Below are 27,987 nucleotides of genomic sequence, written 5' to 3'. Positions count from 1 at the left end.
TAACGCAGGCAAGCTGGGGCCCACCAGCTTAGCCAAGCAGGGCCTGGGTGGGGTGTTGCTGGCCAGAAGTCCTCAGCTTGCAAAGTGATTGAGAAGAAAAATCCTACATCGCTGTAACCTCGAACTCCTGAACTTAAGCGATCCTCCCACCTTAGCCTCCTGAATAGCTCAGACTACAAGCATATGCCATTGTGCTTGGCTAATTTTTAAATTTTTTGTAGAGATGGGGTCTTGCTGTGTTGCTCAGGCTGGTCTCAAACTCCTGGCTTCAAGCTCCTGCCTCGGCTTCCTAAAGTGTTGGGATGACAGGTGTGAACCACCATGCCTGCCCCCACCGCACGCCTGGCCCCTACCGCATGCCTGGCTCCCACTGCAGTCTTTGCAAATGCTCAGTGTTCTCTCCCCTCCTTGCCTGTGCCGCTGGGCAAGGACAGGCAGCTGTCCTTCTTGGTCCTCATCACAGCTCCTGAATTGTCCCTGAAGACCCACTAATTCTACTATTCTTCTCTAATCCGTTTTCTCTCCTAATCTCCTAGAAGACTATGTAAGCTCCCTTCTCTGCTTGCATCTCCAATACTCTCTCTGCTATCCTTACTCTCAGCCAATACCTTTTCTTCCTATTTCTTTGAGAAAATTGGGACAAACAGAAAACTTCCACTGGATCCCAGCCCCCTGTCAACCCCCCTACCTGCACCTAAGCAGATTCTCTGCTGCCACAATGTCCAGGCCCCACCACTCTTAGCCGAGGCCAGCTTTCTACTGAGGCATTAGATTTGGTGCACCTGTAGGCAAGAGAACAATGCCACATCTCCCACATTGTTGGTTAACTCCTCTATGGGATCATCTCATTCTCATACCAACAAAAATAACATATTTAGCCCACATTTCCCTCCAGTTACCATTGTATTTCTCTCTTTTAAAGAGAAAGTCTGTGAGAGAATTGTTCCTACTTTTTATCACTAAGCCTTCTTGGCCCATTCTCCCCTGAACTCATTGAAATCATGCTTTTGTCTTTATACCTTGCTGAAAGTCATCTTGCCGACATCCCAAAAAAACCTCTACATGGCTAAATCCAAAGGTCAATGGAAGTCCTCGTGGCACCTGACCTATCAGCAGCCTTTGGCCCAGCTGCTCCTCTCTCTTCCTTAGCAGGCCATCTTTCCTGGCTTCTGAGATCCTTTCTCGCTTGGCTTTCGTCCTCTCCCCCAGGTTGCTCCTGCCTGATTTCCTTTGCAGGCTCATCATTGTCCTAATCTCTAAATAAAAAGTTGGTCCTTGGACCTCTTCTTCTTCTTATCTACAATCACCCTTTTGGTGATCTTGGCCAGTCTCTTCTTCTTTGAAGGAGAAACGCTTAAAGAGATATATTGAAAGTGCATTCAGAGGTGAGGCAACTAGTTCATAACTTCCCAGGTGGCTAAAATTCAAGCTCAAATTTCAATCCTGTGATGTGCCCAATTATTGCATCACTTAGTTCATAGCACTGACTGGAAGAAATGAGACTTTAAGAATTGGGGGGCCAGACGCAGTGGCTCATGCCTGTAATCCCAGCACTTTGGGAGGTCAAGACGGGCAGATCACCTGATATCGGGAGTTTGAGACCAGCCTGACCAACATGATCAAACTCCATCTCTACTAAAAATACAAAATTAGCCAGATATTGTGGCGCATGCCCGTAATCCCAGCAACTCGGGAGGCTGAGGCAGGAGAATCGCTTGAACTCGGGAGGCAGAGGTTGTGCTGAGCCGAGATTGCACCATGGCACTCCAGCCTGGGCAGCAAGAGCGAAACTCCGTCTCAACAGCAACAGCAACAACAACAAAATGAATTGGGAAGGTTTCCATGATAAATGCCATGGAGCCTTCCTTATCAATGAAAAATGTTTCTCTTTCTCTGCCTGATGAGCCTGTTCCTGCCTAAGCTGAAAATCCTGTCACATCCTTGCCTGAAGGATACACCCCACACCCCAGGTAAACCAGTTTTCTTCATGATCCACCCCCTCCCTGCCTCTAGACTTCAACTAGAGTCAGATCCCTATATGTCCTGGCAGGTGGGGCATGGGAAAACCTGAGAAGAAACATAAAACACACCCCAAGTCTGCAAGATTCTGCTTGTTTGTGGTCACAATCTGGTGAATATACACAGGAATGGACTCTTGAGGTCCTAGACCAAGGACAGAAAGTTGAAGTGGAGTTTGGCTGACAGGGGTGTGCTTTCTAAAGATTTGGGTTTAGTCTACAAAGTCGAACAGCTGGAGAAAGTACTCACAGTTTGCTCAACTGGTAGTCCATGCAAAGTGAAGATGAGATACCAGAAATTAGTTCAATGTAATGGAAGACTTGGAGGAACAGGAATATTGGAATGGATTTCTTAATATATGACCTGCTCGCCTTCCTCCTGATGTGGAAGGACTCATCAGAGACCTCTTTTTCCAAGACTTGAGAGGTGCATTGGTGAGGAAGAACCATCATCTCAATTACAGGAAAGTGCAGGAAGTGGTTTGAACCTTCAGTCCCAAGGTTAGAGTTAGGGAAACTTCTCAGTGCATGGCTGTATTAGTCCATCCTCACATTGCTGTAAATACCTGAGACTGGGTAATTTATAAAGAAAAGAGTCTTAATTGGCTCACGGTTGGCAGGCTGTACAGGAAGCATGGCTGGGGAGGCCTCAGGAAACTTATGGTTATGGCAGAAAGCAAAGGCAAAGTAGGCATGTCTTCACATTGCTACAACAGAAGGAAAAAGAGAGAAGGGGGAGATTCTACACTCTCTTAAACACCAGATCATGTGGGAACTCACTCACTATCATGAGAACAGCAAGGGAGAAATCCAACCTTACGATCCAGTCACCTTCCACCACACCCCACCTCCAACATTGGGGATTACAATTTGACACGAGATTTAGGTGGCAACACAAATCCAAACCTATCAATGGCACATGTCCATCATCCATCTGCTGAAGGAGGTAGCAAGAGGAAGCTGTGTAGTGCCCCCTACCTAACAAAACCATAAATGCAATTAATACAATGTCTCCAGAGGAATCCCAAGGATTAGGGCCACCAGCAAAGGCTGTAAGGATGCAGAAGTGGTAATTTTGATGATCTCCAAATGCTACCTAAGGTAGATGTGTCTTATAGAATGTCAGTGGTTCATTGTAAACTTAAGTGATTCCGATTACAGAAGCTGTTCCCAATGTGGCCCGAATGCTCATCTTCCCAGCAGCAGTGGCAAACCCTGGTCTCTGGATGTGCTGGCAGAGCCCAGAAGTTCAAATTATTCACTTGGTGGCAAGTTGATTGTAGTGAATGCCTTATATGCTTGAGAAGGCAGCAATCTGGCTTTTGTGGAATACAGTAGATGCTTATTCTGGAGAATGGCTGGAGAGGAAAGCAATACATACCCACTCTAAACTCATGATCTGTTACTACAGTGAGCACTGTACCTGTCTGTATTTTCTTACTGGCTTTGCTAATTTATTTCATATTCTGCCCACCCCATTACTTTCTAGGTGTGTGTTTTGGGTGAACGTTATGATATATTCCATAGAAAACAGAATTTCAAGGTGGCATATGTGTCAGGAATTAGAGAAGGAGGCTGGACTTGGAGCTGGATGGTCACTGGTGAGACTTGGGGTTCTATCCCTGTGGAGTTAGGGTGGGGTTAGGGGGAGGCTTTTTGCTTGTGTGAGGAATGGTTGCATTCTGCTAGATTCTGTATTTGTATGTTTGGCATCCACTATATGCACAGCCAAACTAACAGCCAACTTTGTTACATCTCCCCTGCAATCAGCTTTTGCAGGTGCACTACAGTTATAGTACAAGCCCTCTGCCTAATCTTGACTCAGTATCCCCAACAGCACCATTTGTCTAACTCTCACACACCGAGCCAGTATTCCTCCTGCCCCAAATCACCTCAGAGCTAGGTACTGGGCAATTAAGAGACCATCCCTACAGCCCAGAGCCCACCAAGATTATTCCAACTATCTCATCGCAAGCTGCTTCCTTGCACTGCCCTGGTTTTCCCAGGGAAACCTCATAAAGGCTCGGGGCCAGGCTTCCCACATTGTGCCCTCTACCTCCTGACACTCCCTGGTGCTGCTCTGTGTGGCCCTGCGGGAATGTGCCACCCCTCCTGTTTCTAGGGATCTGTGAGTATAAACTCCTTCCTTTATGACAGTCACTTCTGTGTCTGCATGTCTTGCCAAACCTGATTAAAACAAATTCTGGGTGCAAATTTTAGGACAATTAGATGTAAACATTTTTTTTCAAAGTGTGATGATGGAAAGTCGAGTGTGCACTGATGTTAGGAGCCGAAGAGCTAGATTTCGGGTGGCGGGGAGGGGGGTGCTTTCCAGCATTGAAACAACTTTCAAATATTTCAGGAATGTCCCCCCTCTTGAAGTGGGCAGAGCCCACCTTCCACATAGAAGCTCAAAACCTCAGATTCCTGCTTCCTTGGCCTTCCTGGCATCTGGTTTGGGAGCACATGCTTTAATCAGATGCATCTGTTTCGACCTTTGTATGCAGAGCTAGTGACACAAAGGAGCAGGGCTGGAGGAGAATTAACTGTGGCAGCGGCGGCAGCAGCAGGGATGGCTGCTTCCAGGGACAGCGGTGACAGCGGCACCCATGATGGTGCCAGGTTCACATGCAGCTCTGTAGCAGCAGGACCCACCACGCTGGCCGCGGGGCAGAGGCTTCCCTCTTCTCCCTGCTCTCCAAGAAGCCCCTCCAGCTTTCTAGGTGCTTCTGTGAACCACCCGTTGTTCCTCAATAAAACCATTCTCCACTTAAAGTAATTGGTAGGTTTTTATTGCTTGCAACCAAGAATCCTGATGGATACAAGCTGTGATTTTCTTTTCTTTTCTTTCCTTTCCTTTCCTTTTCTTTTCTTTTTTCTTATTTCTTCCCTCCTTCCCTTCCTTCCTTCCTTCAGTCTCCAGATGAAAAATGTATACATCTAACTTTATATATATATGTAAATATGGTAAAATATTAACATTTATTAATTATGAATAGTGGAAATATGAGTGTTTATGGTTTTTTGGTATTTTATGTCTTTTAATTCTCTCAAAAGATGATGCTAGCAATCGCATGCACATGTGTACACACAATGCATGTGTGTGTTTGTGTTTATTTGTGCTAATTGACTCCTCATAGTAAACCTATGAGGCAGGAGCCATTGTTCACATCCTCTTTTTACATCTGAGGAAACTGAGGCATAGGAAGCTGAAGAGGCCTGTCCAGGATTATGCAGCTGTTCAAGAGCAGAGCTAGAAATTCAGCCTCAGCAGTTTGTGGCCGGGTCATGTCCAGGGCCTTTGCTTTTAACAAAATAAGGGAGATGAGCTAGCAAGTAGCTTGAGGGAAAGGCCGAAAGCAAAGAGTGTTTTTAGGGTGGGGGATGAGCTTATTTAGGGGCTGAAGGGAAGGAACGAGTGGGGAGGAGAGGGAGGGTCTGAGAAAGCCCGGGCTGTTAATAGATGGGGTGGTGTCAAGATCACAGTGGGCCAGGATTCGCCATGCACAGGAGGAGACAGGAGTCCTCATCTGATGCTAGAGAAAAGGAGGCTTCACCGGAAAATCAAAGGCAAGGTCACCTGCAAGGAGGCTGAGGGGGTGACAGAGAAGCAGCCACACCGGGTGGCCGCGCAAGTGACCGGTGGTCCTCTAGGGTGGTGGGGGGAGGGGTCTCACAGGGGAGGAGGGCAAGGAGAGAACCGTGGGCTGGCTGGCAGCTCTGTCCTTACTCCAATTTTTCCGATGCTATTTACTGACTTAGAAGGTAAATACATTCCAAGGTTCTTCAAGTTCTTTACAGCTGGGCTTGTTCCAAGGCTGGAATTTGTGAAGTGGATTCACATACAGTGAAGCTGTATTGACAGACAGACGTAGGACCCAGGACCCAGAACCTGTGGGTGCACTCAGGGGCCCCAGGCAGTGATCCTGGAGCCCCGGGGTCCAGAGAGCAGGGAAGGGAGCATCGTGGTGACTGGACAGAGGGAGGACAGAGCTGCATCTGTCCCCACCGGACATAGGCTGGAGAGTCACAGGCTCCTCCTCCTTCCCCTCCAGAGAGGCTGTGTATGTATGTGTGTGTGTGTGTGTGTGTGTGTGAGAGAGAGAGAGAACAGCGTGAGCCTGTGTGCTTGTGTGCTGAGCCCTCATCCCCTCCTGGGGCCAGGCTTGGGTTTCACCTGCAGAATCGCTTGTGCTGGGCTGCCTGGGCTGTCCTCAGTGGCACCTGCATGAAGCTGTTCTGGCTGCCAGAGCTGGACAGCCCCAGGAAAACCCACCTCTCTGCAGAGCTTGCCCAGCTGTCCCTGGGAAGCCAAATGCCTCTCATGTAAGTCTTCTGCTCGACGGGGTGTCTCCTAAACCCTCACTCTTCAGCCTCTGTTTGACCATGAAATGAAGTGACTGAGCTCTATTCTGTACCTGCCACTCTATTTCTGGGGTGACTTTTGTCAGCTGCCCAGAATCTCCAAGCCAGACTGGTTCTCTGCATCCTTTCAATGACCTGTTTTCTTCTGTAACCACAGGTAAGAAAGGTGCCCAAGGCTTATGTTGAGGGCGGCATGCATGTGGAGAGATTGTGGATGTGGGGTCAAAGAAATACTAGCAGTTTCTGGGTACTCAGGAGGGGGTTATATCTGAATGCTGGATGTCACCTGCTCCTAGAAATATTTTAGTCTCCTGGTTGTCCCTGCTGGGGCTGTCCACAGCCAGGTGACGATGAACACCTCCTGGCTAGGATGGCTAGCCCAGTCTCAGGAATAGTGGCTTTATTACACTGTATCTGCTCTTATGTCTTTATTACTGCTGTCCATTCTTTTGTTCATTTATTTACTCATTCTGTAAATTGTCTATGTCCTTTAAAAGGGCTAAACGACACCAATGCTATTTACTGACTTAGAAGGTAAATACCTTCCAAGGTTCTTCAAGTTCTTTACAGCTAGGCTTGTTCCAAGGCTGGCATTTGTGAAGTGGATTCCTCCATCAGCTGGTGTGGTTGTTCAGATGACCTTCAAGATCCCACCCAACCTTGAGTGTTAAACTTCTGTGATTGAGCAAAACAGATATAAAAGCTAGAATTACACTCTCTAGCCCCTAAGCACCTTGAGTGCATTTATTTGGAAGAAGAAATCGTACTGGTTTCTCTAATGGAGGGGCTTCTTTGGGAGTGTAATGTTGCCAGTTGTGAAAAAGCTGAGACCTGTATGCTTGGGGAGGTTCTGGACAGCAGAAAGGAACCAGGTGGGATGGAAGCAGCCTTTTGGGAGAAGGAAATGTTAGTAAAAAGAGGAGAATGTGGACTGGTGGGTGAGAAGTTGAAAACAGCAGTAGTAGAACCATGGACAGGGAAGTGAGCTCAAATCACCTTGACCTCCATGGAACCAGGATTCAGGCAGGCTAGAGATGCTGCAGTGGGTGTGGGGGTGGGGTGGGGGTGGCCTGGAACTGGTGTACGTGAGCAGCGACACAAGCCTAGTGGGGACACTGATGTCCGAGCACTTTATGTATGCAATCTCTTTTACATAGGCTTCTCTGTGTACCCCATTCACCCAGACCCACTTTACAATTAGGGACCTCATCCCACTCTCTCCCCCTCCCCAAATCTGCCAATCCAGCCACTTAGAGGGTCAAAGTGTGCAGCTCTTTTTTTTTTTGACATCTTCCTAACCAGAGGTGGAAGTTCCCTCTAATTACTGTCAATCACCTGGAACAATTCCTCCTTTGGTTTCCAGTGACAAATTAAATGAAATGGTATAGTGGGCTTATCACAGGGGATGCAGGTTTGAGGCATCTTGCTGGGAATACATCCTCTAGAGTCACTGCATCTTATTTGCACATTCTTCTGGGGGTTCCCGGGTGGCTCTCCTTGGATCTCTAAATGATGCAATTTTAGCATGCCTGGATTCCTATTCTCACTAATGGAGAAAAAAAAATCTCCTTTTTAAAAAATGCACTTGGTTAAAAGGTGAAACAGCTGATAGCTTTGGAATTTGCAACTATGATATTGGTTGGCTGGATGAGAAAGTGAATCTGCACTAGAGGAACCTGCTAGAATCTGGGATCCAGGTGGGCCTAGCTTTGGGGTGAGGTGCCTGTCCCCTCTCCTCACTTGTTCTCAACAGACCTCAGTCCTGATGGTGGCTTAGCAATGACAGACACAGTGCTAGGGTCTACAGAACACAGGTGAGTACTGGCTGAATTGCTAATACGAAATTGCCCCCCTAGTTAACACCACGTTATAATTTATCGCATTCTAGTTTCGAAGCTAAAGATCTTCGCTTGAATCTCAGCTTTATCACTTTTTATCTATATGGCTTTGGTCAACTTCTCTGAACATCAGTTTTTTTTTTTTTACTTACATGAAAGGGATAATTATATCTCTTCCCCACACCCTCCTAGGGGTCACGTGAGGCCCAAATAGGTGAAAGCTGCAAAAGTACCTTGTAAACCTGAAAACAACATAAATGCACAGTGTTCTTAGGAAGACGTTTTAGGAAGTAACATCAAGGGGGATTCTGAAATCCTCGTTCCCTGCACCAAATCAGCCCTGTGTTCTAATATCTAGTAAAAACTTCATGCCTGTATGAAAGTAGACATAAGCAATGGAATTTCACAACTCTTTTTTATTTTAACTAGCAAATGAAAATCCTAGATGGCACTGAGCCACAGGTAAATGGGGAAGGGCGTGGGATCTTTGAGGATCCTAAATCCTCCAGGTAGAAAGGATGAAAGAGACAAGAGACAAGGAACCAGAAAGGCAGCTTTGTGATTGTCAGGTGTTTGAATGATTGTGGAGAGCAGAGAAAAAAACTTCACCTGCTCTGCAGTTTCCCCTGGGTATTAACGAGATTTAATCTCGGATGACAACACTAGGGTCTCTAAACTCAACTCAACGCAGCTCAAGCATCTCTCAGATGCTTATGCAGATTCAGACTCAAGGAAGAGCTCCCCAATGTGGAGAGTTGTAAAAAGCCTGGAAAGGATGCCTCAGGGAACTTGGGGCCTCCCTGGATGGCTTTGGAAGCAATGGGGCTAAATGAATAAAGTCATGCCCCACATTAGGGGTGGACGAGTGGATGAGACTCTAGCATTTTCCTTCCTTTTGGTTCTTCTCTACTCAAGCTCACTCAGTTCCCTGTTCCTGGTGCCTGGCACACTGTTGGCCCTGATGAAGAATGAGGTAGTACATTCTCTTACAGTCCAAGCATGAAACACTAACAACAACAACAAAATGAATGAGGTAGTGGAAAGATAAACAAAGAAAAGGATAAACAATCACACTATGAAATGCAAATGTTTGATGCAGTGCTGCTCCCCAAATTAAGTGACAAGCTTTGGTCTCCTTCCTCAGGCTCTTGGAGCCCTCCTCCTGCCCTGGGTACCTTTTGCAGGTAGCTCTGAACACCTGGAACCCACAAAGTAAGCTGGGGCTGTGCTTGGGGCTGGAGGGAAGAGGTGAATAAGATACAGTGGTCACCCTTAAGGAGCGACCTCACGACAGGAAGTTCCACTTTTCTCTGAAAGTCCCATTTGACCTTTCAGATCAATGTGGCGATCCCATTTCCTAGGCCTCAGCCCTAAGGTGATTCCAGATGAACACAGCTGACCTTTAAAAAGACTATTTTTGTGGTAAAATATACATAACATAATTTACCATAATAATGTAACCATTATTAACTGTATATAGTTCATCGTGTTAAGAACATTCACATTGTTGTGTAGACATCACCACTGTCCATCTGTAGACTTTTTTCATCATCCCAAATGAAACTCCGTACCCATTGAACAATAACTCCTCACTCCCCTCCCCCTAGCTCCTGGCACCCCCCATTCTACTTTCTGTCTCTATGAATTTGACTATTCTAGGAACATCCTATAAAAGGAATCATAATGTCTTTGTCTTTTTGTAACTGGCTTATTTTACACAGCATAATGCCCTCAGGTTTCATCCATGTTGTAGCATGGGTCAGAATTTCTGTCCTTTTTAAGGATAAATAATATTCCACTGTATGGATAGAACACATTTGTTTAACCATTCATCTGTCGCTGGATACCGGAGTTGCTTCCACTTTTTACACAGCTGATTGATGAACTGCACTGCATTCTAATGGAAGAGTGGAGTCAAATCTACACAGTTTGGGTGAGGTCCTGCTGCTGGGAGATGAGGGAGGGCTTGTAAAACACATCACAGGTATTGCTGCCTGCTTGAAAATTATTTTTATATTAAGTGACCGATACATGTTGATAGTGGGAAATTTGGAAAATGCAGAAAACTGTCAAAAAGAATAATAATCACCTCTAATTCCTGCGCCCAGAGATAACACAGGTGATCTATTTGTATGCAGAAAAGAGATTAAAAGGGAAAAGAGCAAGATGGTAAAGCTCTCTCTGGAAATCAGTTAGCTGTGCTGTTTCCTTTGCAATGGTCTGCTTTGGGGAAGTCCCCTGGGGACAAGTCCCTGCACCTTCGAGGGCCAGAGATCCCAGACCTTGCCACTGCGGTTCACCTGAGCCACAGAAGCTGCTGATGCCCAGGCTGGGGTGGGTGCTGTACAAACATTCTGCATAATTTGCAGGGCGATGTGAGTTTACACATTATATAAAGCTGCACTCCTGAATGAGAGCTCTTGACAGTTATGCTGCAGGGTTTGCTGTGTGAACAGAGCAGCTCCAGTGGGGCTGTGTGTACCAGGCCTATCTGTGGAGAAGCTTCCCACTGCCAGGACTCCCTGCTTCTCCCCCTGGAGGCACCGTTCAGGGAGAGCTTTGGGATGCTCTCTCGGGCAGTTTATTCCATATACTGGGAACCACCAACCTTTTGCTCCTGCCAGCTGGGGATTTTCAGAGCCAGGAAGGAACCGGGAACCTCTAAGAGCTGGGACAAAGGGAGGAATCCCAGGGCAGGATGGGGTGTAGGGTGGCACGGAGGATAAGGGCAGCTCATGGACAGGGGCAATATTTTCCCAAGGGAACAGAAGAAAAATGTAATCCTCTATTTTCAACAAGTCTTTGAATTGAAACGTTCTGGGGAAATTGATGCAGGAAGGCCCTTTTCCCCTAAAACACTCTGGTGTCAGTGCTATAGTCAGTATATGCCAGCAATTCCAACACATTGAAATTCACATCAAATCCTTCCCACATTCCTCTTCTCCTACTTGACCCAAACTGTCATTGTGCAATGGCACTGTGGGTCATGGGCCCTGACAACCATAAGAGCAACCTGTTGCCTGACCAGCCCTCTGCAGTTCCCCGGGGACTTTCATGGGCACAAGTGATCCCGTTTGCTCCCGTCACTCCTCCCACAGGGCGGAAAGTGTCCAATCTTTATCTTAAGACAAAATCCCAGGGGCATTGAGTGACCTTTCACAGATCATCACCAGCCAGTGGTGGGGCCAGGACTCAAAGCGACATTTGCCAGTGCCAGCCCTGCTCTCACCTCCTGCCAGGAGGTTAGGATGGGCTGGTGCAACCGGCCCTGGGAGAGATGGAGGATTAGTGATGCTGGAAACACTGTTGAGAGTCTGGGTCAGGGTGGACGGGGGGATGAGAATGACTAGATAGAAGTGGTTTCACAACTTCATGAATAATAATTCTGATTCTCTCATACCTGGTGGTTTATTTTTATTTTTATTTTCTTTTTGAGATGGGATCTTGCTTGTTGCCTAGGCTGGAGTGCAGTGGCAAGATCATAGCCCATTGCAGCCTTGACTTCCCCAGGCTCACACGACCCTCCCTTCTTGGCCTCCCCAGTAGCTGAGATCACAGGCACGCACCACTACGCCCAACTAATTTTTGAATATTTTGTAGAGACGGGGTTGGGGGGGTCTCACTATGTTGCCCAGGCTGGTTTTGAACTGCTGAGCTCAAACACTCCTTCCATCTTGGCCTCCAAAACAGCTGGAATTACAGGCATGAGCTACTGTGCCCAGCCCTTGGTTTATATTTTTAAAGCCACTTTTACCCTTATTCTTTCTTTAAAAGTTGTGGCTAAATACACATAACATAAAATTGATGATTATTGGCATTTAGTACAATTCGAACAGTGTGCAGCCGTCACCACTATCTAGTTCCAGAACATTCTCACCCTTCCAAAGGGAATCCTGCACCCACTAGCTGTACCGAGAGCCATTGTTATCTCTCTAGGCCACATACACGATGTGTCCCTGAACACGAGGCCTTGCTCTTCTCTCCATAAGGGGGCCTGCTTCAAAAAACGCTAATTTGAATGTGTAAGCTTTTAAGGCAATAATGTTATTTTAGTGATATATATATATATATTTTAAATCAAATACTCTATAAAATAATATTTTAAAATACTGCTTTTCCCAATTTTCTCAATTATGAAACATTCATTTCATATGAAACATTATATTTACCCCATCTTTGACATCTGTGTCCTTCTGGTCACTAGAACCCTTTGTGTATTGATTCTCCATGTTTGGCAAATATCACTGTCACCACAGTCAAGAGGGGTAGCTGCTTCTTCTTAATCCATGAGGTGTTTATTTTTTAATAATAACTTTTTTGAGATAAATTCAAATATCACAAAATTCCCCCATTTAAAGTGTGCAATTTGGTGAATTTTAGTATATTCACACATCTGTGTAACATCACACCGTCTAGTTCCAGAGCTCTCTTATCCCCTCTAAGGGAAACTCAGTGATCATTAAGCAGTCACTTCCCATCCCTCCTTCCCGCTGCCCCTGCAACCACTAATCTACGTTCTGTCTCTATAGATTTGCCTATTCTGCATATTCCATATCAATGGGATCATACAATGTGTAGGAAAAACCACAATCTGTTTTTCTCTGCTCTCACCCCACAACAATCAACACGGAAGACTTCTGTGACCCCCCAAAGATGTGGGGATTTCTCCTCACCCGCAAGCAAGCTGTCAATTCTGCAGCAGAGATCAGCTGGGTGCCTTCTAATTCAATTCAGACACCATCCATCTGGAGACAGCTCAGATCCCACACATCGAGGGCTCAGTCTCCAACACTGCCCCCCAATGTCAATGCCGATCACAAGTCCTAGGTTGTTTTACCTGTGCTTCTAACCCACTGGCTATAAATTGGGGTTCCCATGACTCCCCTCCCTGGGTTCAACTAACTTGCTAGAGTGGCTCACAGAATTCAGGGAAACACTGGTTTACTAGCTTATAAGAGATAGTGTAAGATACAGGTGATGAGATGCATACGGCAAGGTTTGGGAAGGGGCACGGAGCTTCCATGCCCTCGCTGGGCTCATCACCCCTCAGGTACCTCCTATGTTCTGCTATTTAGAAGCTCTTCAAAACCTGTCCTTTCGGGGTTTTATGGAGGCCTCATTATGCAGCATGATTGATTAATCCAGTGGCCATTGGCGATCAACTTAACCTTCATCTCCTCTCCTGTCCCTGGAGGTTTGAGGGGTGGGGCTGAAAGTCCCAACCCTTTAAAGCCTGCCTTTGTCTTCCTGTGACCAGCCCCATCCTGCAGCTGCCTAGGGGCTGCCAGCCACCAGTCATGCAAAAAGACATCATTTTGGAGATTCCCAGTATCTTAGGAGTTGTATTCCAGGAAATAGGATTGAAGACCAAATATATATTTTACAATATCACCTTCAGTATGTGGCTTTTTGCCACTGGCTTCTGGTACTTTGCACAATGCTTTCTAGGTTCCTCCATGCTGTAGCAAGTGTCAGCACCTCAGTCCTTTTTATGGTGGCATCATGTTCCGTTGTAAGGATTTACTGCCTTTTGTCCATCCATTCATCAGCTGATGGACATTTGTTTGGACAGAAGGCTGTTTCCACTCTTTGGATCTTGTGAATAGTACCCTGATTCTTTTATTGACCACTCTTTGCAGTATGATTATCCCCATTTTATAGATGACCACTGAGGCAAAGCAATGGGGACCTCAGTCCCATCCTGTGCCCTCCTTTGCCCAGTAGGTCAGGGCTGGTCTTAGGACAGAGTCGCTGGCTGACTCTGGAGAAAGAGGAAGAGGCTGATTCCTCAATAAGCCAGGGAGAGCCCAGGAGCATTTAACTGCTGAGAGGCCTGCTGAGGGCCTTTTGCTCTCATTTCATGCCTGTGTGGAGCATGAGAAACAGAAATATGCCTATGTCAAGGATGCATGACCCTAAGAGCCCTTTCTTGGGCTTGCTCAGGTTCGGTGGTGAGAGGAAGCCTCGCAGAATCCAGCAGAATCCTCACAGAATCCAGCAGCAGCTCTGCTGGGGACATGGTCCATGGTGCAACCCACAGCAAAGCCCTGACCTGACCTCCTGATGCTCAGGAGAAGCCATGGGCCCCTCCTGTCCTGTGTTCCTGTCCTTCACAAAGCTCAGCCTGTGGTGGCTCCTTCTGACCCCAGCAGGTGAGTGTTTGTCACCTGTCATTGTAAGACTTCATCTCATGCCTGTGGGCTCACACACTGTAGGAAGGAGTCTGCAGGTGGATGTGTTGCAACCGTCAAAGCTGCAGGGGACTTCAGAGGCCATCAGCCAGGTGGCTGTTTCCACTGGGAGAGGTGGAGGGGCAGTCACAGCTCTGACGTTAGCATCTGTGTCACCTTAAATGTCCCCAAGCTTCAATGTCCTCAGCTGCAAAACGCAAATAGTGTTGTGTACCTCCCAGGCCTATTGTGAGGATTAAACAAAAGTTTGTGACCAGAATCCGGGATACAGGAGGCACTCGGGACACAGTGCTTTCTGTCCCAGATGGTGCTGACACGTTTTTCTGGGATTTGGAGCTGTAGTTCTCAACTTGCTCGGACAGCAGAGCCCTGAAGGGGTGAAGCTGCTTGCTGAACACAGTGAAAACTGACATGAGCGATGCCATAGAAACATTTTGAAAAGCTTTGTGTATCTGATAGGAAGTGGCAAATGCCCATGGTTTAAGAAAAAATTGGGGAGGTTCCCAAAGCGGTCCATTTCCCTGTTAGCATTAATGGTTCATCGGACAAGTGGGTGGGAACGGGAGACTGCTTACCCTGGCCAGGCTTACTGCAATGCCAGAGCCCTTCTCCCTGCAGCCCCCCACATAGACCAGGCGTCTCTTCCACTTCCCTGTCCCCCTGGCACTCCTCCATATGGGGCTGAATCTTGTCTCTAGATTCAAGTTTCCCCACTTCCCTGCCTCTGCCCCTGCCCCTCGCCACCTGCAGCACTAGTTCTCACTCTTTTCTTCTCTAACATCACAAAACAGCTGACCTTTCCTGAGCTCCGACCCCGCAGCCTGCTCATGCTGTGCTCAGCTCTGATAGACATTATCATCTGCCATCTTCAACAATGTTTTGAGATAGGTTCTGGATAAGCATCTCCATTTTACAGATGAGCAAACTGAGGCTCAGTGAGGCTGAGTGGCTCTGATTTGATGGCAGGTGGAGAGGAAGCTAAGCGCCCATCTCCCAGGGCTCCTGGAGACCCACTCTCCTCTCCCAGTCCCACGGCATTGCCGCAGGGAGGCTCGCATACCGAGACTGAGGACCGGCTCTTCAAACACCTCTTCCGGGGCTACAACCGCTGGGCGCGCCCGGTGCCCAACACTTCAGACGTGGTGATTGTGCGCTTCGGACTGTCCATTGCTCAGCTCATCGATGTGGTGCGCCTGTCTTCCCACCGCTGGCTCCAAGGAAGGAGATCCCAGACCACCCACCGCTTTCCCCCTGCTCCTTCCTCTACCCCAGCCCTGCCCTCACGCACAGCAGTGACTTGGGGTGGGGGTGGGGATGGCTCTTCCCAGGGCGGCTACGCTCTTCCCTCTCCCAGCTCTGGAGCTCCCTCCTAGGAGGGCATTGATTGGCAGCAGTGCCTGTGTGGCCCTGGAGAATCTGAGTAAGGGTGGCAGGTTTCAGAGTGGGTGGCGGGCAGGCTGGGCTTGGGGTGTCCTATCACTGGGTCTGAAAACAGCCCATCCCACTCCACCCTGTCTTCTGGGGCTGGGCCCACCCCTTTAATTGCTCCTCTGTCTCTCTCTGGGCCAGGATGAGAAGAACCAAATGATGACCACCAACGTCTGGCTAAAACAGGTGAGGGCCCCTCCTCCAGTCCAGGCGGCGGGTACCAGGAATCCATGGATCCGAGACCCCTCCAGGACTTCTTCGCTAGTGAAAGACCAAAGAACAGCAAGACCCTGAACTTAGCTTACCAAACAGATGCCACATGGGATGTTCCCAAAGCTGACTTTTGCCACAGGGCCTGTGCTCTTGGTGGCTAGACTGGAGTCTAGTGCCTGAGAACATAGCCTCAGGCACTAGAAAGCCAAGTGGTGCTTTCTTGGGAACAGGCATCTGTTCATCCCTGCTACTTCGGAATCCTCCCCAAAGCCCCACGGGGGGTTCATTCTGCCCATTTTACAGCTCAGGAGATCACGAAGCAGAGAGAAGCTGGGCTGGAAAAGGGGGCCCAGCTGTGCCTGACTCCGAGTCCCAGGCTCCTTCTATGGGAGAACGCTGAGTGCTTAATACCTATACTGCCACCCAAATACCCCCAAACTTAGAGGCTCACAGCAGCTCCCAGCTCACTGTATCTCATGGCTTTATGGCCAGGAGTTTGGGTGGTTTCTTCTGCTTCACATGGTGACCACTAGGGTTACTTTGTGATATTTGAGTGAGGGTTCTTCTGGTCTAGAGGGTCTGAGACAGCTTAATTCACACATCTGTCCCTTAGCAGGGATGTCTGGAAGGCTCTGGAAGGCGCTGGAAGGTTCTGGAAGGCTGGACTCAGATGGGCCCTTCGCCCCCTTCAGGCACCCTCAGAGTCTCTCCAGCAGGGGTGTCAGACATCTTGCCTGGTGGTTCAGGGATTCCAGAGTGAGAGTCCCAAGAGACAGGGAGTAAAAGAAACTGGGCCAGCATTGATCTTGTTGTATACTACTGGTCAAGACAGTCATAGAGTCCAGTTAGACTCAGGAAAAGGCGCACAGATCCCGCTTAGGTCAGAGGCTTCCCTCCCTCTGATGCTGTAACCCAGGAGCTATTAGGGGGTCACTCATCTCATCTTTACAGATGTGACAGCTGAGGGCCAGAGGGAAGCAGGAACTTGGAAGCTACCCAGTCATGCGGTGTATGTGTGCAGGGAGGCAGGCCTAGAACCTGGGCTGCCACAGTTGTCCCCATGGGCTGGTCACCTGGGCTTCAGGGTTGGGGTGGCAGGGCAAGGAAGGAGTACTGGAGTTTGAGGCCAGTCAGCAATGCCTCTGATTAGCTTGTGATACTGGATGAGCTACGTAACCTCTCAGAGCCTCAGTTTCCTCATCTGCAAAATGAGGATAACACAACCTACTGCCACATGCCTGGGAGAATTAATGTACCCCAATTTGGTGTGGGTGCCTCATAATGTTGGTTGGACCTGAAAACCTGACAGATGGACTACGGAGATAATACGAACCTGATGGAGGCAGGGGGACTGAGTTGGACCTGCGTCGGTGGAGGCAGGGGTGGGGGCCAGACATCCCGTCTCTGGTGGGACTCCTGTGGGGCACTTGAGAGTGCAGTTTGAAGGTCCCTGGGTAACACCCCTGCCTCACTGTATGCCTCTGGCTGGTTGATTTTCCTGTCTCTGGGTCCTCAGTTTGCTCATCTGCTAAATGGGGAGACAGTTTCACCTGCTCTGCATTCCCCGCTTGGCTCTCCCGTGGAGGCTTTTCCTAGATGGACAGCATAAAACAAACCATAAACTGTGATGCACTAAAAATGAGAGATTTCACTAGAGATGAGTGAGGTGGCCCACCAAGGTCGTCCAGCCAGGGATTGGCAGAACGAGGACTAGAGGCAGGACAAGGGTGAACTTCATGTGCCCGGGACCTTGACTACTAAAGTCCAGGCAAAGCGAGAAGGTTGGTTACTTGCTCAGAGCCCGTTCCCAGCACCGCAGCTCCCTCCACTATTCTGGGCTGGGTGGGGAGCCCTGGCTGCTCCAAGGGGGCTGCTTGGCCCAATTCTGGGGATCCCTGGGGTGTGCTAGCTTTGCCCTAGGCTGCTCCCTGGAAGTGAGGTTGACACAACTCCTTCCCCACACACAGGAGTGGAGCGACTACAAACTGCGCTGGAACCCCGCTGATTTTGGCAACATCACATCTCTCAGGGTCCCTTCTGAGATGATCTGGATCCCCGACATTGTTCTCTACAACAAGTAGGAAGCCACTGGGGTCCTGGGGGGATGAGGGGAGGCCAACTTGCAGGGGCCGGGTCCATGGCCTTGGGAGGGGCACCCCTGGTGTCAGCTTCCTCGGGCCTCCTTCTCGACTGCTGTGCTGAGCATGTCTCCCGTACCTCTCTCTTTATTCCTTCATTTCTTTCCTTTTGTTCTCACTCTACACCAAAATGAATGGCAGCTGAGCACCTTTTAGGTATCAGTGCCTGGCACTGTGCTAGAGGGACAGAGATTTGTCCATACTGAGTATTCTTTGAAAAATTTGGTGCAGGCTCAAAAAACAATACCTTGGGGTTGGAGTTGTGAGGGGTGGCAGTGTTGTTCAGACAGGCAGGCAGCATTGGGCCAGCACCTTCAAAGGGCATGTGCTCACTTGGTATGCAGTTTCCTTTTTCCCAATCATGTAGTTTTGTAGTTGTCTTCAAGACTAAAAAGGAATAATCTCTGACCACAATGACAAGAAGTTAATAGAAGGCAGAGGAGTCTAAAGAGAGCCCCAGTGGACAAAAATAAATCAGTAAAAAATATTTTGATGGAATAAATAGACATCTATAATTTCATTTCTGTGTTTGCTATCAGGCAATTCTTCCCTTAGAAGTAAAGAAGTTAAAATGAAAAGATATTTGGTGTTATGTTCATCTAAAAAGGTTTTCTAAGGTGGGGCTGTAAGGAGCGTGGCTTCTTTGAGTTATAAATAGGTATGAAAAAGGGTTCTGTGGTCAAGTAATTTTGGATAACATTGTATGTCATAACACCCACCCCCATCCCCACCCAAGTCCTTTGGAAAATGGCAGAGCACAATAGCATTTAAAAAAAATATTATTAGAAGTTCTGCAGCAAAGACACACACCTAGCCCAGCATTTCCCGATTCATTTGATCCTACTTTGGAAATGCTATCTTTAAAGAAAGAAATAAAAGGAAAAACAACCCATTTCTGGATTTTGTGTCTTCAGATGGGTCAGATTTTTTTTTACACTGTCCAGTTCTGGTCAGAACTAAGCCCTTTCACCTAAGCCATTTTGGTGAACACGTGTTCATCCTGGGTTCTTACACTGGCAGCTCTCACACAGCAGGTGCCTAGTGTTTGCAGCTGCTGCAGGACTCATGAACTCCCCACCCTGTCGTATCTCTGTGCCCCATAGCTGGCACCCAGGGTCTTTCTAGTTTCCGCTTCCTGTACATGTGGCAGAGGTCAGGAGCAAAGTCCTACATCAAATATGACTTTGAATTTGACGATTATCCAGTAAGACTTCAGCCAGTGTTACCTGATTTATTACAAGAAATTTTGGTGGGGGACAAAATTCCAAGCCGAAGTCTTGCTGACATTTAGAGAAGGATCCCCTCCACCCAGATACCCCACTCAAGGTTAAGAGGAAGGCATCAAAGAGTTTGCAAGGTTCCTTCCCCCAAGTGAGCACATGTTGCCATCTAGTGGTCATTGTTTGTGATAAACAAAATGCTTAAAAAATTTTTGTTTTTGCCTGGGCGCGGTGGCTCACACCTGTAATCCCAGTACTTTGGGAGGCCGAGGCCGGCGGATCACAAGGTCAAGAGATTGAGACCATCCTGGCTAACATGGTGAAACCCTGTCTCTACTAAAAATACAAAAATTAGCCGGGTGTGGTGGTGGCACCTGTAGTCCCAGCTACTTGGGAGGCTGAGGCAGGAGAATTGCTTGAACCTGGGAGGCAGAGGTTGTAGTGAGCCGAGATCACACCCCTGCACTCCAGCCCGATAACAGAGTGAGATTCCGCCTCAAAACAATTTTTTTTAAACTTTTGTCTCAATGTGTTTGTTACTCCCTTTCAAAGTTCCCATTTCCAGCCTGCCCATATCTCTACCATGGAACTACTCCATGGGGGAAAAAAGCCCCCTGTTCCCAAGTACTCTTCTGATTTCTTGGATTTTAGGATTGACTATGGGAATTAGAAGGGGAGGGAGGATGGTTAAAGACTAGAGCAGGAGCCCACCGAGCCACCTCCTGGTGGAATCAGGGGATGAGGCTTCCAGGAAGTGCTACCTGACTGGTCACCACTATTCCAGTGTCCCCAGACTCCTTGTGGGTCCTTGAATGCCTAGTCCCACGATACCCCTGATTCACACTCTCTGTCCCTGTGTGACCCTCTACTGGAAGGCTCTCTGCCCATTTCTCAGCCAAATCCTACCATCAGTCAAGGCCTTTTGCAAACGGCAGGCTTATCAATGACCCTGCTCACCTCCCAGAAGGGAGTTTTCCCCCAAAGGGCCTGGGGAGCACCCAGACTGCCCTCTTAGTGTTGCCAACTGCCTCCCTGATGTTGCAGTGGTTCCTGGAGACGTCTCATCTCCTCATGGCTCCTTAAAGGCAGGGACCTTTCTCATATTCCTCTTCTGCACAGCTCTGGTACAGGCCCTAGCGGATGAGGGGCTCAAAAACGCATGTTAAATGGATACATTCAAGGTAGTATCTTCACCCGCAAAGATGTTAGGTCTCTTCTGAGCAAGGATGATCCCAGGTGGAAAGGGATCGCCCTCCTAAGGGGCCGACTCATCATCTGCTAGGGAAGAAAAACAGACTCATAGATATCACTCTAATTTATTAAATGTTCAGCTCGCAGGAGGACAGCTTTGACCCCCTGTGATGTCATCCCCACCCAGCCAATCAGCAGCAAGCACCTGGCCACACCCACCCCTTCCCCAAAACTGCCTTTGAAAAACCCCTAACACGCACGAACTTTGGAAGAGATGCTTTGAATGCTATCTCCTTCTCCCCCGTGGCGTGGCTGGCCTTGTGTCTATTCAACTCTTTCATTACTGCAAATAAAATAAAATATTAAATGAATAAAAATAGGCAATCAAACAACATATACCCCATGATCACAAATATATATGATTGTCATATATTGATAGATTATGTATATATAATCGTTTTACATTTTATATATATACATATATATCATCAAAATGTTATTAGTGGTTGTTTTTAGAATTCTTGGTACTTCCTTCTATTCCTCACAATTCCTCCTTTTGTATTTAAAAAGGTAGTAATTGACAAGACAGCTCAGTGGCTATAAATGTGCATGCCGGGGGAGACTTACACACTTGCATAAATAAACCCCGCCAGTGTGGCCGGGTCTGACTTGGTTCTTGGGGTTCACCTGCTGCCAGCTCTCTGAGTAGCCTGGCTCAGGCAGGTGGGTGTGCAGGGGTCTCCCCAGCTCCTCTCCTCTCCCCAGTGCAGATGGGGAGTTTGCAGTGACCCACATGACCAAGGCCCACCTCTTCTCCACGGGCACTGTGCACTGGGTGCCCCCGGCCATCTACAAGAGCTCCTGCAGTATCGACGTCACCTTCTTCCCCTTCGACCAGCAGAACTGCAAGATGAAGTTTGGCTCCTGGACTTATGACAAGGCCAAGATCGACCTGGAGCAGATGGAGCAGACTGTGGACCTGAAGGACTACTGGGAGAGCGGCGAGTGGGCCATCGTCAATGCCACGGGCACCTACAACAGCAAGAAGTACGACTGCTGCGCCGAGATCTACCCCGACGTCACCTACGCCTTCATCATCCGGCGGCTGCCGCTCTTCTACACCATCAACCTCATCATCCCCTGCCTGCTCATCTCCTGCCTCACTGTGCTGGTCTTCTACCTGCCCTCCAACTGCGGCGAGAAGATCACGCTGTGCATTTCGGTGCTGCTGTCACTCACTGTCTTCCTGCTGCTCATCACTGAGATCATCCCGTCCACCTCGCTGGTCATCCCGCTCATCGGCGAGTACCTGCTGTTCACCATGATCTTCGTCACCCTGTCCATCGTCATCACCGTCTTCGTGCTCAATGTGCACCACCGCTCCCCCAGCACCCACACCATGCCCCACTGGGTGCGGGGGACCCTTCTGGGCTGTGTGCCCCGGTGGCTTCTGATGAACCGGCCCCCACCACCCTTGGAGCTCTGCCACCCCCTACACCTGAAGCTCAGCCCCTCTTATCACTGGCTGGAGAGCAACGTGGATGCCGAGGAGAGGGAGGTGGCGGTGGAGGAGGAGGACAGATGGGCATGTGCAGGTCATGTGGCCCCCTCTGTGGGCACCCTCTGCAGCCATGGCCACCTGCACTCTGGGGACTCAGGTCCCAAGGCTGAGGCTCTGCTGCAGGAGGGTGAGCTGCTGCTATCACCCCACATGCAGAAGGCACTGGAAGGCGTGCACTACATTGCCGACCACCTGCGGTCTGAGGATGCCGACTCTTCGGTGCGTTGGGGTTCGGAGAGGCGCCAGCCTGGGTGGCCCCACCAACTTAGCGGGGAACCACCTCATCACAGAGTGTGAGCTTGGGCAGCCCAGGCCCCTCTCGTGAAGGCCCACTTCCCTCAGTCATGGTCCTTAGATGGAATAAATAGCAAGAGAGCACAGATAGCTGGCCGCTTTGAGGACATTTATTGGCAGGTGGCAGGTTACACACCACAGAGTCAGGCATGAGCAGCTCAGACTAACAGGGATCCTGAGAGCCAGAGAGGGAGGACCCCAGATGCTGAACCCCATACCTCCCTCAGGCCGCCAGCTCCCACCATTGCCTTGGAGGTGGCAGCAGGCAGGGGGAGCATTTCAGGAGAGACCCAGAAAGTCAGCTGCTGCAGCATCAGCCTTTGTCGTTTGTCTTGGATGGTCTCTTCCTCCGCCTCCTTGTTCATGGGCTCCTGAGGATCTTGCAAACTTCACTCTTCAACCACAAACCCTGCAGATTCTTGGTTGTGCCAGGTGGACTCCACTCCCCCGCCCCTGCCATGACATTGGCCCCACCCTGACCCCTGCCCCAGCTCCTGTCTGCCATTGTTATGTGAGCAGGCCACTACTCTAGCAAAAAATTCTTATCAGCCTAGGGAATGATGAAAGGCCGGGGGGTTATTACTGAGTGGCCTTGATGAACAGACAAGAAAATTAATCATGACGTCATCCAGGAGCAGTGGAGAATCCAGGCTCCCTTGTCTGGGCTGTGAGCCCAAGTTCTACAAAGCCCCCGCCCCACCCCCAGCCTGCCTGGGGTCCCAGCCACCTTCTCCTGTTTCCCTCTCCCCAGCTCCAGCAGGTGGGTGAGGAGGCAACCTGTGAGCAGCAAAGTCTGGTGTTGCATTGAAGTCACTGCAGGCCCCCTAGAAAGGCCCATGCCCCTGGGTGTTCCTGCCGCCTCCTTGCTTCCCTCTAGCCTCCCTTACCTATAGTCTGGGAGCATAATATGGACAGGTCTGGGCATGTGGAGGGGCTGGGATGGGAGGGGAATCATCAGTGGAGCTTACTGGAGCCTTGAAACAGCCCGTCCCTCCCTTCCACCCACCCCGCTCCCTGTGCTGACCTTTGCTCCCCAAGGTCTCCGTGGGGCAGTTGCTGCTGCCCCCAGTGGCCGTCTGTGCAGGGGCTGTGAATGGGGGGAACACATCCCTTTCCCAGGCCTGGCCCCTGTCACTGTGTGCTGTCTTCCCCACAGGTGAAGGAGGACTGGAAGTATGTTGCCATGGTCATCGACAGGATCTTCCTCTGGCTGTTTATCATCGTCTGCTTCCTGGGGACCATCGGCCTCTTTCTGCCTCCATTCCTAGCTGGAATGATCTAACTGCATCTCCCTCGAGCTGGCTCCCAGGGCACCCCCGCTGACCATCTTTTGACCATCTCTGCTACAGCTGCCTCTGGTGTCCCCTTTGGGGTGAGCAGGTGCCTCTCCGCGGAGTCTGGACACTGACCCAGGCATTGCAGGCTTCCATCCAGCTTAAGGTTATTGTACCAGGGCTGAGAGCCTGCTGGGTGCAAAGCCCTGTTTTGGATACGGAGGAGCTGGGGAAGCTCTGCAGAAGGTCACAGTAGTGTGGTGACCAAGTGGGGCAGAGTAAGATTCTCCTGGAGGAGCAGTGCAGACCCTAAGTGACAGAAGGGTCAACCAGGGGGACAGTGGGGCCAGGCTGATGAGGAAGGGAAGGCAGACCTCAAAGGAGGGGCCGTGGGGGCAAAGGGGAGGGTTCTTGGAGGTGGAAGGGCTCTGAACAATGTTTAGATTTGGAGATGAGCCCAAAGTGCCAGGGAGAACAGCCAGGTGAGGTGGGAGGTTGGAGAGCCAGGTGGGGTCTCTCTAAGCCAGGCTGGGGTTGAAGTTCGGAGTCTGTCCGAGTTTGCAGGGTGCTGAGCTGTATGGTCCAGCAGGGGAGTAATAAGGGCTCTTCCGGAAGGGGAGGAAGCGGGAGGCAGGGCCTGCACCTGAGGTGGAGGTACAGGGCAGATCTTCCCTACCGGGGAGGGATGGATGGTTGGATACAGGTGGCTGGGCTATCCATCCATCTGGAAGCACATTTGAGCCTCCAGGCTTCTCCTTGACGTCATTCCTCTCCCTTCCTTGCTGGAAAATGGCTCTGCACCAGCCGGCCCCCAGGAGGTCTGGCAGAGCTGAGAGCCATGGCCTGCAGGGGCTCCATATGTCCCTACACGTGCAGCGGGCAAACAAGAAAGACCATCCTGAGCCGCTCCTGACCCACCTCAAACTCATCTCATTCGGCCTGTCCTCCCTCCCTTCACCCCTCCTTCCCTCCCCAGGAACCCTGTTCCCTGTGCCTGGCTCCATCAGGAGGAGTCCTCACTTGGGAGTTGAAGATCTTTGCCTTTAGTTCCTTTGATTCTGAACTTCTCAAAGGCAGGGACTCTGCCCGTTATTTTTCCCACCCCCAGCACCTAGCACAGCGCTGGGTGAGTGGGTCAGCACTTAAGGCGTTTGTTCTGAGTGGTTGAGGGGAGCAAGCTGGATTGTTTGGGCCCCAGGACTGTTGTGTAGATGGCAAAGCTCTGGTCCTGTCCCTTATCAGCCTGCCTCGTCTCTCCCAGAGCCCCGAGGTGTGTTGACCTGCTCTGGACCCTTCAGAGCAGCCTGTGTGTGCACCTTGGAACGCAATGCACCACCCCAAAGTCTGAGGCTGCACCCAGGATCCTAGGCCGAGCTGCTGCTCCTGGGATCGGGCACCAGACCTCTCCCCAACTCTGTCCAGACTGGAGGGTGGGACCTTGGCAGCTAACAGATGTGGGCATTGGGTTCTCGGGACAGCATGGAGGCTCCAGGCAGGAAGCCGAGCAGGGCGAGCTTCCAGTTTCCTTTTGGTCCTAGGGGTCCCCTCCTTCCAAACTCCAAACTGTCTCTCCCTGACACTCCCAGGGGAAACCAGCCTGGCTGTGATGCCCTGGCCCAGGCCCCGCCACGCCCCACTTCTCTCCCACAACCCCCCTGCTCATGGCACATCTGGTCTCTGGCTCCTGTCTACTCGTGTGCATGCAGCTCCCAGCGCTCCCTCTCCTCCCACTTGCTCTCCAGAGGCCTCGGAGCTCTCAGATCCAGGCTCCCAGACCCACTGTCCTGAGACAGTGATGTTCACTTCTGTTATCCACGTCTCCCATCCATCTTGCATGTGAATAAAGAGATTAAATAAAGCTGCACCTACGGCTCACTCAACTGTGCGACCCCCTCCTCGCCAGCTGCACTTCAACATCGCCAGTGTCACCCAAGCCCCTCCAGAGCCTGGGTGGTTTGGGGGCCCACTAAGAGAGAAATGACATGGCATTCCTCATGTGGCCATGGAGGGGACTGCTCTGGGTCCCCCCTGGAAAGTTGCCCCCCACTGTCCCTGCAAGGGCAAAGGGGCCAGCGCACAGCCCTGACCCACTGCCGGGTATCACCATTCGAACCTCCTTGGCCGATGACCAGCACTGGACAGCCCTTGATCTCTGTCCAACATGGACACAATCAGTTTCTTCCAGGACTTGGCTCACAGTCCCCATTATCCCCCAAAGGGCAGGTCAAACAAACAAAACAAACCGCAAAGCAAATGGGACAATTTTAATTCAACCACAAGTCAAATAGAAAGAAGTTAAAAGAATGTTTATGCAAACACGTGAGAAAAGAAGGGTGCAGATGAGAATGGGGGTCGGGGAGAGAAAGAGGAGTAAGAAAAGAGGGAAAAGAAAGGGAAAGTAAAGGAAGAAAGAGAAAGAGGGGCAGGAAGAGAGCGGATTTGGCCCAAGGTCCTATCTTGGCCGCATCTCTCTGCTTCTTCCCTCTGATGCTTGGTTTGTTGACAACACAGCATCCTGTGCCTGGACTCCCAATTAGCTTGTTCCTGGACTGTGCCCCAGGTCCTCCCTCAGGAGGGCACATGCTGTCAGTCCAGACCAAACTCACATTAAATAAATTTCAATATACACTGTACAAGAATGCCAGGCCCATCCCTCATCTCACTGGCTGCCTGACCCCCAAAACAAAGCTCCTCCCCAGCTTCTCTGTGCATCAGGGGACATCTGAGGGCCGAAAAGGAGGGGAAAGGAATAGCTTGGTTCCCAAATCGGCCTGCCATGTCCATATATAAAGCTAGGGGCACCATGTGACACCCCCCCACTTCCAGGAGCCCCCTGCACGGACCAGGCTGGTTTAGGGAGCAGTGGCCACGCAGCAGCAGTGCCCCCTCTGAGCCATCTTTGTCACCGTCACCCTGTGTCCATAGCCCAGAGTCCCCTCTGTCCAGCTGCAGCCTGAGCAGTACAGCCGGGGGTAGGGGTGGGGAGAGGCGGTCGTGCAAAGTAGCAAGGGAAGGTGACTCCCCTTGGCCTTCCCCCTGGAAGACCCACATGACCAACAGCAAGGCAGGGGAGGTACATGGCAGGCAGGGGCGGAAGACGCAGGCAGGTGGCCCCCACCCTCCGTCACTCTGCAGGTGGGTGGGCCAGATTGGCCAGAACCTTGGCCTGGTCCACAGCGTCGAGCAGGTTCTTGGCGTCCACAGCCAGGGTGTGTGAAGCCGTCAGCATCTGCCTCTTGCACTCCTCACTCAGGGATGTCACGGCGTTCTGCTGAGCCAGCCGCATCTTGTTGATGAGCTCTGCCAGGTCTTTGTTGAGCAGTTTCTGGGTGCCCTCGATCTGTAGGAAGATCACACAGGACAGGTTGAGAGGCCACAAAGTCTGCTTGGAGGATAGGGAAGCCACAGAGTGTCCACCTGCGTGCTGGCCAAAGCAATCAGAAGTTCCCCGGAAGCAAATCAGACCTAGGAGTGGGCTGAATGCAACACCCCGTGCAGGGTTGAGTCAGGTCTGCAAGGACTGACATCACAGACATCTCAGAACCCAGCCGACCCTGTGTAAGCCCAGCCTGATCGTCCCTTCATGGAAACATCCCCTCATACTTTCTAAAATGCGAATCTGATCTTTTTTTTTTTTTTTTTTTGAGACTGAGTTTTGCTCCTGTTGCCCAGGCTGGAGTGCAGTGGTGTAATTTCAACTCACTGCAATGCCCGCCTCCTGGGTTCAAACAATTCTCCTGCCTCAGCCTCCCGAGTAGCTGGGATTACAGGCACCTGCCACTACGCCTGGCTAATTTTTGTATTTTTAGTAGAGATGGGGTTTCACCATGTTAGCCAGGCTGGTCTTGAACTCCTGACCTTAGGTGATCCTCCGACCTTGGCCTCCCATAGTGCTGAGATTATAGGCATGAGCCACCGCACCCAGCCATCCACTGAAGGCTTGAACCCCTCAAAATCATCCGTGAGGGTTGGAATCAACTTCTTTCAAATGGTTAATGATATTTTGACCTCTTCCCATGAATCACAAATGTTCCTAATATTATCTAGAATGGTAAATCCTTTCCAAAATATTTTCAGTGAACTTTGGCCAGATCCATAAGAGAAATCCTATTTATGGCAGCTATGGCCTTAGAAATGTATTTCTTAAATAATAGAAGTTGAAAGTAGAAACTACTCCTTGATCCACGGGCTGCAGAATGGATGCAGTGAAAACATTAATCTCCTTCTATATCTCCATCTGAGCTCCTGAGTAGATG

General features: G+C 49.9%; 2 protein-coding genes across 10 annotated transcripts in view; one reads left to right on the top strand and one right to left on the bottom strand.

The window, feature by feature from the left end:
* Positions 1-6,283: 6,283 nt before the first annotated feature.
* On the top strand, positions 6,284-25,588 carry CHRNA2 (cholinergic receptor nicotinic alpha 2 subunit). Its single transcript, XM_004046819.5, has 7 exons — positions 6,284-6,540; positions 14,165-14,373; positions 15,379-15,599; positions 15,982-16,026; positions 18,021-18,130; positions 21,368-22,382; positions 23,614-25,588. Exons 2-7 carry the CDS (start codon positions 14,301-14,303, stop codon positions 23,737-23,739), a joined length of 1,590 nt encoding a protein of 529 aa, XP_004046867.2. The 5' UTR covers positions 6,284-6,540; positions 14,165-14,300; the 3' UTR covers positions 23,740-25,588.
* Positions 25,589-25,980: 392 nt separating this feature from the next.
* Positions 25,981-27,987, bottom strand: part of PTK2B (protein tyrosine kinase 2 beta) — a 148,495-nt gene continuing 146,488 nt past the window's right edge. For all 9 annotated transcript variants that reach the window (XM_055348277.2, XM_055348278.2, XM_031013784.3 and 6 more), the window contains one exon: positions 25,981-27,071. In XM_055348277.2, the coding sequence (XP_055204252.1) occupies positions 26,856-27,071 (216 nt within the window). In that variant the 3' untranslated portion in view covers positions 25,981-26,855. The remainder of the gene's footprint in view (positions 27,072-27,987) is intronic.

The sequence above is a fragment of the Gorilla gorilla genome, chromosome 7, assembly GCF_029281585.2.
Source record: "Gorilla gorilla gorilla isolate KB3781 chromosome 7, NHGRI_mGorGor1-v2.1_pri, whole genome shotgun sequence".
NCBI lineage: Eukaryota > Metazoa > Chordata > Mammalia > Primates > Hominidae > Gorilla > Gorilla gorilla.
Note: the sequence above shows the minus strand (reverse complement) of the source record. Positions and strands in the feature narration are given on the sequence as shown.